This window comes from Nicotiana tabacum, chromosome 21 (genome assembly GCF_000715075.1).
Source record: "Nicotiana tabacum cultivar K326 chromosome 21, ASM71507v2, whole genome shotgun sequence".
Classification (NCBI taxonomy): Eukaryota; Viridiplantae; Streptophyta; class Magnoliopsida; order Solanales; family Solanaceae; genus Nicotiana; species Nicotiana tabacum.
In genome coordinates this window covers 44,975,455-44,988,710 of record NC_134100.1, presented here as the reverse complement: position 1 = coordinate 44,988,710, position 13,256 = coordinate 44,975,455, and the positions used below count along the sequence as shown (strand labels likewise).

The window sequence follows — 13,256 nt, the reverse complement described above, 5'->3', positions numbered from 1 at the left end:
ACTTATCTTGAATTAATACCAAACTTCATTTGGTAAGGAAGTTATACAGAATGCAAAGCCAAGAACAATACTCATCTCTACACTTATCTTGAATTAATACCAAACTTTATTTGGTAAGGGAGTCATACAGAATGCAAAGCCAAGAACGATAATCATCCCTACACTTATCTTGAATTAATACCAAACTTCATTTGGTAAGGGAGTTATACAGAAAGGCAAAGCCAAGAACGAAGGTGATGGGATTTGGAAATTCATACGAGACTCTATATTATAATAGCAACGATATTTTTCGATTCTAAGGGAGTACGGTGTAATCCTTCTCAAGAATATCATACGGATTTTTTCCTACTCCAGTTATGTTAAGGCTAACCCCTTCCTTCATTTTGGCATGATCTCGTAATGTGTTTGATAACGAGGCATAAAGAGAAGTTCATACTCCCGAATTTATATACATTATCCTAGTCTCATAAATTACAGTATTCTCCTTATCGGGACTTCATATTTAATTGAGTATTGTCTTCTTCCAGTCAAGAGAGCAGAGAGCCTATATATACAGTATTACAGTATTTTCATTACCATCGAGCTATAATCGATGGGCAAGCCCCTATTGGGCAACCTCTGATCAGATGGTAAGTTATATACCGAGCCTATTGTGACCGAGCGCCTATGAGCGAGCCCAGAATGGCCGAGATACAAAGCTTAGTATGGCCGAGCGCCTATGAGCGAGCCTACTACGGTGGAGCAGTTACACATTCCGAGCCTTACAGGGCCGGACACTTATTTTACTTACTATATTGAGAGAGTTGAGTCAGTATCAGCAAGTAAGTATATCTCCAGATCATCTTTGACTCCCAGTTACTTTCAGTTATTATATTATCAGTTCAGTTTCAACTTTCAGTTATTTTATTGCCATGCATACTCGGTACATTATTTCGTACTGATGTCCCTTTTTCTGGGGACACTGCATTTCATGTGTGCAGGTTCAGACACACAGGCGGGTAGACCTCCTCAATAGGTGTTGCTCGAGTTCAGCTTTATCAGTAAGCTCTACGTCCTTCGGAGTTGCCGGGTCTAGAAGTTTTATGTACATATTGTGTATATATGTATATAGGTTATGGGTAGGTCGGGGCCCTGTTCCGATCACGGTAAATCCATCAGTAGAGGCTTGTAGGCATAACATGTCAGTTAGTGCAGTATGTTGGGCTTGTAGGCCTTGTATGCATATTTTGTTGGTTTGTCAGCTGTAGTAGTTATGACGGCCTTACCGGCCCAGCTTTATATTGATGTTTAGTCAGCGTTGGTTTCCATTTAGTTTTATATTTTGCTTTGCAAATTATCTTGCAATGTGGCCCATGGCCAAAGTATGACATTATATATTCAGAGCCCCTTAGTCGCAAGTTGGTACGCAAGGATAGATGAGGCACCGGGTGCCGGTCTCGTTCCCCCTCCTCCCCCAGGCTCGGGGCGTGACATTCTTCACGTGTTTGTTTGGGGTAAGTGTTCTATATCCGAAATTGATTACATTTCATGATTCTATAATTATTTTCATCATTAAATTAGTGAATCGAATGAAAGAAAATTGGAAATTTTGTAAAATCTTTCAAAATGTAAAATGAGGATTTGAAGGGAGATTCGATATCGAAATTTGATAATTTTGGTATGGTTGGACTCATATCGGAATGGGTGTTCGGGTTTTGTGAATTTTTATCGGGTTCCGACACTCAAGAAGGTCATTTTTAGAGTATCGGTCTAGCTTCGTTGAGGTAAGTATCTTGCCTAACTTTGTGGGGGGGGGGGAAACTACTCCCTTAGGATTTGAGTCGTTTGTGCTATTTGTGTAATGTGAAAGCCGTTTACGCGAGGTGACGAGTACGTACTCGGGCTTACATATGAAAATTCTATCGGTTTAAACTCTTAGGCATCCTTTATGTATTTATTGGAATTGTTAGCACATGTTATATCCTTTACTCGTCATGTTTACCATTACCTGCCTTATTTGAAGTTGTCGTTACATGTCACATTCTTTACTTGCTGAACTTGCTCTTATATACTTTATTTGGAGTTGTTACCACTTTTACAATTACGTGATTTCTTTATTTGTTGAGTTGCCATCTCATGGAGATATTTTCACTAATGAGTGTATCCTTAACAATTAATTGGAATTGAAGTTAGCGAGAGGCATAAATCTATTTTACTTGAAGTGGTGTTTAAAAGAGGTGTGGTTCCTTGCTGAGTTACTTTTTCGTTCACGTTGTTGTTATTGAGATTATATACTCGTTGTGTTGAGCCGTGGGCTATCTGTTGTGAAATTATTGACATCGTTGAATCTTTGAAAAGGTTGTGGTGTACGGGTACTTGTGATACGAATTGATTATGTTGTGTTGTTGTGACGATAGTACATGTGAATTGTTGTGTGATTGGGTTGTTGTTATGCGGAATATAAGAGACGAGGGCTGGTCATTTCCTTTATTCTTAATTATCTTATTAATCAGGTTAAATTAATTCACGTGGCAAATTAAATTGTATCTTTTGCGGGTAAACCTCCATAACGATACAAGTCATGTTTGCGACATTAATGACTTTGTTTAATTATCTTTTTCTTCTTTTCATATTTATTTCGCAGAGAAACAGTGGTAGTGCGACCACGAAGAAAAGACTAACTTTGTTTTGCTCTATTTCAGCAAAACTACGTGGTTGATTGAAGTCCTTTGCTTCTACCTACCCACTGCACCATTCTTTTCGGTGCCTACTTTGCTCTCACCCCATTCAACTTTTTTCTGGCGAGCCCCTCATGGTTCTTTTTTGTGACTATGGTGTCAGGTGTATGCCATCTCCCACAACTATAAATATTAGATAAATTTATTCATCGAGATTTAAGTAGATGAAGGAAATAATTTTTTATGTATTAGTTGGATTGAACACAAAGTTTAAAAATATAAATACGACTTATGAATCTTATGGTCTTAATATATCAAACGTGATCTTACAATATCATGTTATTCCTGAAATAGAATGTCACTAAAGATAAAATGAGAAATTTTGAATTATACGTTAACTAAATATAAAAATGCGATATTTTTTTTAAGATAGACTAAAAAGTAAAGTGAGACACATAAGTTAAACCGAGAAAAATGTTATGCATTTAATATTCAAAACAGATATTTAAAATTCATTATTGAATTGTTCCAAATTCATATTACATAGAATTTTCAATCAAGAACAAAACGCTTCTTATTATGACTTTCTTCATTCTCTAAACTTAAGTTTGTAATTAAAAATAAAAGAATCTTGTCCATCCAATGATCACAATACTTGTGGTACGTACGCCAGATAGGTTGCAAATACTAGTTTGACGTGTGCATTATATAAGTAATAAAAAAGAAATTACTAAAATGAAAATAAAAAATTAATTTAAATAGAGAAATCACATGAAAAGTATAATTTAATAAGCTAATAGAATTAAATTTTGAAAATTTATCAATGTTGTATAAAATAAAGTATTTTCACGTGAGATGTGGATGCCATGGATTGGGTAAAGGAGAAGTCAATTGTCTAATGAGAACTTACACATTTAAAATATAACATAGTAATTTCATCAATAAGCTATCATAGTATCACAAAACTTAGTAATAAAATGCACTCAAGTATGTGACTAGTAGTCAACGACGAGATTAAGATTCAAATCTACATAAGCAACAAAAATAAAATTTTTATTTGCTTAAATTTTAATGGAAAAAATTATTTATTTTTTACTCATTAAAAATAGAAAATACTCGATAAAAAAGTTTAAATGTATCTAAACTAATCGAAACACCTTAATATATAAACAACAAAATAGGTTGTAATAGAACGAGTATCAAGTGTGCCCAGCTGGCCACCTAATCTAGAAAATCTTTACCCTCGTTTCAATTTAGACGAGATCAATTCAATTTAGATGAAATAGTTTGATTCGGCACGGAATTTAAGAAAAAATAAAATTTTGAAATTTGTTTTCTTAAAAGCTTAAGGGGTAAAAGTTTTGTAGGGTCGTGACATTTGGTGGTTATAAAAGATTCTTATTAAGGGTAAAACGAAAAGTTTAAAGTTAAATTATTTTTAAATTTAAAAATATATTATTTATTTTAAAACAGACTAAAAAAGAAAGTTACTCATCTAATTTTACTAAGAGGGAGTATATCTTGTCTTTGATATTATCCCAAACCAAACCTTTGTCTTTTTTTTTTTAAATTAATTTTTTTAATCATTGCCTTGTTACAGTTGCTAGTATTAAAGAATAGCTGATATTTCTGTTACGGCTACAGACGGAAACAAACAAACTCAGGTTATAGCGGAGACATAACTACTTTCAACGATTGTGGAGTGAGCCAACACCTTTCCCTCTCTCTGCTCATTCACACACAGTCATGGAGACGCCGTTGCTCAACGGTTTCTCCGGTGACGACCACCAACTCATCGGCGCCGACGGTGATTACCGGCCTGCCAGAAGTCTAAAAATATGGTGGGCTATTTTCTGCATTGAGAGTGTTAAGCTGTGGAGGATAGGAGGTCCTATAGCCTTCAACATAATCTGTCAGTATGGTGTGAACTCTCTTACTAATATATTTGTTGGACATCTTGGAGATATTGAGCTTTCTGCTATCTCCATTGCTCAGTCTGTCATTGGTACCTTCTCTTTCGGCTTCATGGTCAGCTCTCTCTTCCCTTCTTAATTTCCATGTGTAACAGTACATGTAAAAATATAAATGTTGATATTGATCGTGCAGTAGTATTTTTCCTTGAATTTAACATAGAGCACATCTTAGGTGCTTAGTAGTCTATAAGCAGTAATTCATTTGAACCTACTGCCTTTTGCTGACATTCACTGCTAAAAATCCACTTAAAACCGTCCGAAAAAACTGATCAAATTCGGTCTAGCCAATAACCGTCCAAAACGTGACCATTTACGTGTGGTCGGTAATTTAAAGGTCGGTAGAGCATACCGATCAAAGTCGGTCAAAAATTACCGACCAACTTTGGTCGGTATGCTCTACACTACTATCTGACAATTTAATTGACTAACCGACCAATATTGGTCGGAATATTATTTTAATAATTTACTTTTACCGATCAATGTTTGTCGGTGTGCTAAATTTAATAATTTTGGTTACCGACCAACTTTACTTTGGTCGGTAAAGAAAAATAAATTAATCATATAATATTTTAATTACCGACCAACGTTGGTCGGTATTAAAAAAAAATATTTTTTAAAATAATTAACATTTAACAATACCAACCAACGTTGGTCGGTAATCTGGATATGGCAGCCAACTTACCGACCAAAGTTGGTTGGTAATGTTGAATTTCTGGGAATTCAATGTGCATTACCGACTAACATTGGTCGGTATTTTGCAAAAAAATATTAAATTACTGACCAAGGTCAGTTGGTTTTCTAGGAATAATTTTGGCAGAAAATGCCTATTTTGGTAGCTACACTACTTGCCAAATAAAAACAGCATACCAATACCTCAAATTCACACCAAATAGCCCCCAATTCACCATAAACAACCCCTAATTCACCACAAATCCAACCAAACATCCAATTAATACTTTAAAACTAACAAGTACAATTAAACATCACAATTCAAAACCAATCAAAAACTAAGTAATTACAATAAGTTCAAAAATGTTCATTCTAATTCAAAACAAGTTCCATTAGTCTAGTTCAAAGTATATCAAAGTATTGGTCAAGGGGTGTTATATATCTACAACATCACCACTATATGATGAACTTTCATCTACAAGACGGTAAGAACGGTCTTGTGGAGGACGGGAAGAACGATCACGTGGAGGACGAGCAGAACGATCACTAGGAAGATGGGCAGAACGATCACGAGGAAAACGGGAGGAACGATCACGTGGTAGTCGAGCCTTTGGCTATGACTCACGAGATCGGGGTAACGGAAAAGTTCCAGTAGAAAGGAGAGTTCTGATCTGAGCTTGCATACCAAGGAATTGAGCATCTCCAAGCTTTTCTCTTTCCTTGGCCGCTTCTAGCTCGGATGTAAGCCTTGTCACTGTCTCCTGCATAGCCAAGATGCTCTCCCTATTAAGTGCCTCGCCTTGTGAGGAAGTCCATATTCCTAGCATTCCACACCTGTAGCGATGGAATTTTTTCTTAGGAAGCCCATATACTTTCCCTTTTTTGGACCGCCAACAACCTCCAACCACATTCTTTCAGCATCCTTGTCCAAAGGTTGGGTTGGCTCGCCCGATTCACCAGCTGTCTAACTACGAATGAAGTCCTCCACGGTACTTTGGTAGCGACCCTACATTATTTTAAATTAAATTAGTATATAAAAAATCTTATAAAAGTAAATTATAACACTTAAGAAAAATTGAAAGCTTGCATATGTAGTCTCTGCCCGGTTCTCGACCCAGTTATCTGCATCCCCCTCTTTCTTCTTCTTTAAAATATGCGTCTCCGTGAATAGCTCATCTTGGTGCATTGGACGCCCATACTTCTTTTTCTAAAAATAAATTAATTTGGTTAATAAATAGAATTGATATACTTAGAAAAGTAAAGACGTAATAATTTAAGCAATTACCAATCTTCTTCTTATTGTCCCGATGCTGATAGCACCCCTAGTGTGCAAGGAGCCTCCCTTCTCGGATGAGCGAGTTTTCTTTGCTAGTTCGCTCTTCTTTAAGAAGTCTTCGGTCTGCCATTGCCTTAACAAATCATCCCATAAATGCTGCAGACACTAGTTCAAATCGAAACCTAGAATTTTTAGGAGGTGGAGGAGGAGGGGCAATGGCGGCAGTAGCAGCGGCGACGGGGAGGGGACAGTGGCGACTTGGGGTGGCACAGAGGAGTGGGGAATGGGATGTGTGTGAGGGAGAAGAGAAGCAGTGGCGGAAAGAGGGGTTGTGGGTGTGAGGGAGAAGAGAGTGAGAGTTAGAAAATTTTGAAAAAAGAAAAAGAAAAATGAGATTTGAAATTAAAGGTACCGACCGACGTCGGTAGGTAAAGTCGGTCGATACACTTAAGTGATCGTTGATTGTGTTTGACCACTGTTAACCGACCGACTTCGGTCGGTTATCTTATAAAAAAATCTAAATTAATTTTTTGAGTTATTATTTCTTAAAAAATTATAAAATTTAAAAAATAATTATAAACTATAAGCATATATTTTATTCACATATATATTTACTAATAAATAATTATAAACTATAAGCATAATCTTTATAAATAATTATATTAACTAATTACTTTTAATAAACTATAAGCATATATTTTATTCACACATATATATAATTAATCAATCATAATAAACAAATAAAGGTATATATATGAGACGTTTATTTTATTCGAATTTCATGTTTCGAATAAACAAAGGTATATATATGAGTTGTTTATTTTATTCGAATTCCATGTTTCGTCTTATATATTCATTCCTTTTATAACTAATTACAAATCACATAGATTAATAAATATCAGTCAAGACGTTTTACCTTTGTATTCATCTATCTAATTTAAGTTTTTAAGTTATAATTAAGTATATGAGTCATTTCACACACACACATTGTATTTTAATTGATGATCAATCACATACATTACTACGCATGAAAACTTGATCAATTGATGAATTGGTAAACCAATATTATTCTATTTTAAATAAGTTTAGTCGATTGTTATATTAACTTATTTACTTAATGCTAATAACTTCTTTCGTTTATTTAATTTGTGATACATATATACATGTCAAAGAAGTTTAGTATTGTTCTATATTTCATTCATTCATAACTAATAGTGCATGACATAGATTAATCGATATAGGTTGAGACGTTTTGTTTTAATATTCATCGATACATCTAAGTAAGTTATAAGTCGATGAATCAATTTACAAATAGATATATTTGATGATGATCAACTATATATACTAATAAGATTATTGCTTCTTCACAAGTCTATCCCCAAAAAAACCCGACTCTGTAGCCCTAGCACTTTGCGTTCTTAGATACGACTATACCTATATATATATATATAAACACACTTCGTTGTACTACTTTAACTATATATAGCTTGTTATAGTATATGTTACTGCACCATTATTTGTATTGCAAAATATAGTGTTAGTGGATTATATTTATATTATTTAGATATTAAATTTTAATGTGATTTAAAAGTTTGACCGTGATTGACCTATGAATCGACCGAAAGGTTGGTTATTTTCCAGAAATTACAGCTACCGACCAAAGTTGGTCGGTAAACTCTTCTCCTGTAATAACCGACCGACTTTGGTCGGTAACTTCAACTATAAATTTTATAAAATATTTTAAATAATAATATAATTATTAAAAGTTAAAAATATGGGTCCACCTGTTGGTAATAAAAAAAGTGCTTTGACTAAGCAAGTCTGACCATTGCGGTCAAATGTTTAACCTATATACCGACCGATTTCGGTCGGTATGTAATTTAAAAAAAAATGTAAAATATTTTTTTGATAGTTTCCGTCCGATTTGGACGGTTTTTTGATCGGTTTTATTGACCGACCAACGTTGGTCGGTACGCCTTGGTTGGATTTTACCGGATTTCTAGCGATGATTGATATACGTGTGTGTATGTTGAGTTAATTTGTAATATTTGGGTGTCTTAAGTAGAGAATGACTTTTTTTGAAAAGTTATCTCTAAAGTATTATAAATATAAGGACCCCATAGGTGAATTTGCAGTGTACTGTGGCTTCGTTGAATCGTGTAGGGAATTTCTTGTAATCCTCTAAAGTGTATATGGGTGGGCAGCGGTTCTTTTCTTCTTCAATTATGTTCCTATTTTTCTAACATTCTTAATAGAGTATACGGATAAATATATCTTTAAGGACAATATTATCACGTCAAAGCCTTTCTTCTTCAATTCCATTTCCTATTTTCTAACAGTGTATGTGGTTGTATATGTTAACAGAACCGACCCATTGCTTCAGAAGAGCACTAGGTGCAATGCCGTTTGTTTGCATATCTAGGAAAGTACTCATTTTATATACTGAGATGCTAATTTGAGTTTTATTTTATATTAGTAATAGTAGATTGGAATATTGATAGAATGATTGAAAACTTAGTTTACAGAGAAAACATAACATCTATATTCAAAAGTTGAATTCGCGAAGGTTATGAATGTAATTTGAAAAAGAAATTGTATTGAACATTTTGGTATTTTTGCAAAATGAAAAGAATTTCCCAAAACTGAGACAATGGGAGATAGTACCACTCTCACACAGAGGCGGAGCTAGGATTTGAAGTGTGTGAGTTCTAAATTTTAAAATAAAACACTACTTTCAGCGGGAATCGAACCCCCATCTTTCCCGGCAAACCCAGAGCCCCTACCGTTGAACCAAGACCCCTTATAGATTTAGTAAATACTTCAATACAAATACAGGTTCCAGAAAAAGTCACTGAATTCGCTCGAACCCGCACAAACTACTGTAGCTCGGCCCCTGCTCTCACACCTTGAACCCATATTAATATGGGAGTAGATGTGTATATTTTGATGTTCAACATGGGTTTTCAAGTTCAGAGAGATTTGATTTGTTTAACCAAAATAAGAGAGAATTAATTTGTCAGCATATCAATAGGTGAAGTAACAGTCCTCATAATATCACATTATTGATATTTTTTCAGTTGGGAATGGGAAGTGCGCTGGAGACACTGTGTGGACAGGCCTATGGTGCAGGGCAAATTCACATGCTTGGAGTTTACATGCAACGCTCTATCATAATTCTGTTTGTAACTTCTATCTTGCTCTTGCCCATCTATTTATTTGCATCCCCAGTGCTCAAGATGTTGGGCCAAGAATATGACATTGCTGAGCTTGCTGGGGAATATGCCATACTAATTATCCCTCAATTGTTTTCACTTTCTATCAATTTTCCAACCTCCAAATTCCTTCAAGCTCAAAGCAAAGTTGATGTGCTTGCCTGGATTGGATTTGTTTCTTTGCTAGTGCATGCTACACTCCTTTGGCTCTTTATTTATACGTTTGGCTGGGGTACAAGTGGTGCTGCCTTAGCCTTTGACATTACAAATTGGGCCATGGCAATTGCTCAGTTTGTTTATGTTGTTGGATGGTGCAAGGATGGGTGGAAGGGATTGTCGTGGGCAGCATTTAACGAAATATGGTCTTTTGTGAGGCTCTCCATTGCATCAGCTGTTATGCTATGCCTTGAGATTTGGTACATGATGAGTATTATCATCCTTGTTGGCCATCTCGACCATGCAGTCATCGCAGTTGGGTCCATTTCTATTTGGTGAGTTTACCTAAGTCTTTATGCTACTTCTCTTAGTGCTATGGCATTGGAAAGTTTAACAGAAATGTTTATGCACCAGTTTATTCTCTACCAAATCTTGTGCTTAAGTCTTGTCTATCCCTCGTGCCAGCATGGTGTTTGATATACAAATACTTCTTCCGCAGTACTCCCACAGCATCATATTTAGCAGAAAAATTATCAGTCCACTCTGTGGAATGAGATTCTCAAGTTCATTTCTGATTCTAATTGATTCTTCTGTTTTACAGCATGAACGTGAATGGGTATGAAGGCATGTTGTTCATTGGAATTAATGCTGCCATAAGGTAAAAAGTCTCGATAATTATTCAGAACTGCACTTAATTTTTTATGTTCATGTGAAGCAGTTGTGGTGCATCCTATATATGTCAATATGTAAACATGTAGATGAAGGGGCTCAAGTATATGCTCTCGGAATCTGGAGAAAATTACTATACCTCATATCCTTCCTGTCATTATTGTCTTTGTTTTTTATGTTCCAATTCAAAATTATCCTAATGCAGTTAAATTGCTTGCCAAATGCTTTTGTGAATTTTCAGTCACCGTGGACCTCTGAGTAATAGGAGAATGTTACCCGTGGTAGAATGTGATAATCCATAATAGTTGCCTTAAGTTTGTCAAATGCCAATAAGGAAGTGAAGGAGGCTTCCTGGATTTTAAATTCTCAGCTGAGATTGTTTGTTTTATTCCTTGTATCACCTCTAGTTTAATCCCCTAGCTAGTCTTCTTGCAACTTATTCACTTCTTTTCCTTTTTCCCCAGTGTACGGGTCTCAAATGAGCTTGGGCAAGGACATCCAAGGGCCACTAAATACTCTGTCTATATCTCAGTGTTTCAGTCACTTCTAATTGGGCTACTCTGTATGGTTATTGTATTGGTAGCTAGAGAGCATTTGGCCATTATCTTTACAAGCAGCAAGGATATGCAACAAGCTGTCGGTGATCTTGCTTACCTTCTTGGAATAACTATGGTTCTTAATAGTGTTCAGCCTGTTATATCAGGTATTGGCTTGGTTCACGCTAGCTGTTTCCTAGATTTGTATTTTCTGACAGGTCGATTTACTGTAATCTGTCGTGCCTCCTTACCATGTTAATTCATGAGGTACTCTTGCAGGTGTTGCTGTTGGAGGTGGATGGCAAGCTTTAGTGGCTTATATTAATCTGGGATGTTATTATGTATTTGGACTCCCACTAGGATTTACTCTTGGTTATGTGGCTAAGTTGGGAGCAAAGGTAAACTAAGTATTTGAGTTTTCTTTAGCAACTCTATTGTAACGTTGACATAGCTACATAATCTTCATCCCTCCCCACCTCCCCGGCCTTTTTCACTCAGTTTTTTGTTTGGAAAGAAGTATAAAAAAAACACTGCTGGATTATGTTACGTTGTTATTATACCTGATAACCATTTGGTTGAAATCAAGGATAGTTTTTTTGATTATCGGTTTATTTTATGTCTTGTGTTATCGCTCCGGATGTTTTTCTCTCTTTGAATTGCTTCACTACCCTGAATTGATTGAACAACTTGCAGGGACTTTGGCTGGGAATGATAGCTGGGACATCTTTGCAGACTGTGCTACTCTTGGTTGTACTATATAAGACAAACTGGAACAAGGAGGTAAGGGAAACATTGCAAATTGGCTTCTTGATTCGTACTTTTTGGCATAATCTATTACGATAAAGCAACTGAACAGAACAATAGGCATGCTTCTAGTCTTTATGTAATAGGAAATAGGGTATTCACATGCATCTAAATGAGAAAAAAATACCTGCTCATTCTTGTACTTGTTGAGTTCATCCATTGTTTTTCCCTTTCATAATTTTGGGGCTGTTTTTGCTTCAGCATCTCTTCTCCTATTCTTTCCTTGAGTAAAATAACTAAACATTTTACTTATTCTTGCTTGATCCTCGTTTTTAGACTCTTCTGTCTTATTTTATCATTGTAAATATCATGCTAGTTTGTTACACTTGTTTAAGCAGGTTGTCATTTTAACAAGACAGAAACTAGTATAATGCATATGCATGGTGTTGTCTATTATAGCAAGCTATTATCTACTACTTGTAAACTATAGTAGGTCAACTTCGACTTCTTGGTTATTAGTCGTAAATTCATTTACAAGTCAATTACATAGGTTTTGCACAAGTTGTCAATCAACTTAGACATGTATAGCCTATTAAAACAATCACTTGTCATTATCATAAGTAGCAAAAATAAGTTATTATGCTTTGAAATGATATACTGAGGAACTAAACATGTAGGTTGAGGAGACAAATGAGCGTATGCGAAAGTGGGGAGGCCAAGATTTTGAAATTGAGAAATCCCAGGCTGATAGGCTGATATCTTTTGGGAATGGTGTACCTTAGTTGCAGAGTGCTACAAGGAGGATGACTCTGTTTTCAAATTTGGCAAAATTGTGGGAATCCAAGCATTTGGTCGACTAGGAATTTTGAAACTTCCACAATGTTGAAATATTTTTACTCGCACCCGGTATATGGTGTATGAAAACAAAAACCTTTTGCATGCCATGTCCTAGTTTACTCAATTTTGAGACATTCAGCTGCTTGTCTACTTGTTTTAGTCCGTGTGGATTTCGCATCAATTTTGAGACATTCAACTGCTCGTGCACTTGTTTTAGTCCGTGTGGATTTCACCAGTCTTTCCCAACTCAGACATGCTTATACTTGGAAGAGCTGCATATAACCATATTGTCTCTGCTTTAATAATGAAACCGAATTTCATATTCCTTTTGTTTACTCTTCTTGTTTTTCTCCTTTTCGTCAAAATTCCACAATTTGATTGTTTACCCGAAAAATGGATAGAGTTAAATTTGTACGTAGTTCTAAAGGTATGTGGTATAAACTTGATACAAATCGTAAGAATGAATAGAAATATCGAGTGTTGACTATAGAGAATAAAAAATAAGCAAAGTTGGAAAGAAGATGATT

The 13,256-nt window shown here is 35.4% G+C and overlaps 1 protein-coding gene across 1 annotated transcript; it reads left to right on the top strand.

The window, feature by feature from the left end:
- Positions 1–4,282: 4,282 nt before the first annotated feature.
- LOC107798833 (protein DETOXIFICATION 35-like) lies at positions 4,283–13,056 on the top strand. The gene is made up of 7 exons (XM_016621865.2): positions 4,283–4,685; positions 9,653–10,278; positions 10,545–10,601; positions 11,077–11,315; positions 11,428–11,546; positions 11,842–11,928; positions 12,570–13,056. The coding sequence occupies exons 1-7, from the start codon at positions 4,404–4,406 to the stop codon at positions 12,672–12,674; spliced, it is 1,515 nt and encodes a 504-aa protein (XP_016477351.1). The 5' UTR covers positions 4,283–4,403; the 3' UTR covers positions 12,675–13,056.
- The last annotated feature ends 200 nt before the right edge of the window (positions 13,057–13,256 follow it).

What these genes read in the sequence shown, in the direction of transcription:
- LOC107798833 (XM_016621865.2), top strand. Translation starts at nt 4,404, where the DNA reads ATGGAGACGCCGTTGCTCAACGGTTTCTCCGGTGACGACCACCAACTC. An exon ending in CCTTCTCTTTCGGCTTCATG is followed by an intron (nt 4,686 to 9,652) that starts GTCAGCTCTCTC and finishes ATATTTTTTCAG; the next exon opens with TTGGGAATGGGAAGTGCGCT. An exon ending in GGAATTAATGCTGCCATAAG is followed by an intron (nt 10,602 to 11,076) that starts GTAAAAAGTCTC and finishes CTTTTTCCCCAG; the next exon opens with TGTACGGGTCTCAAATGAGC.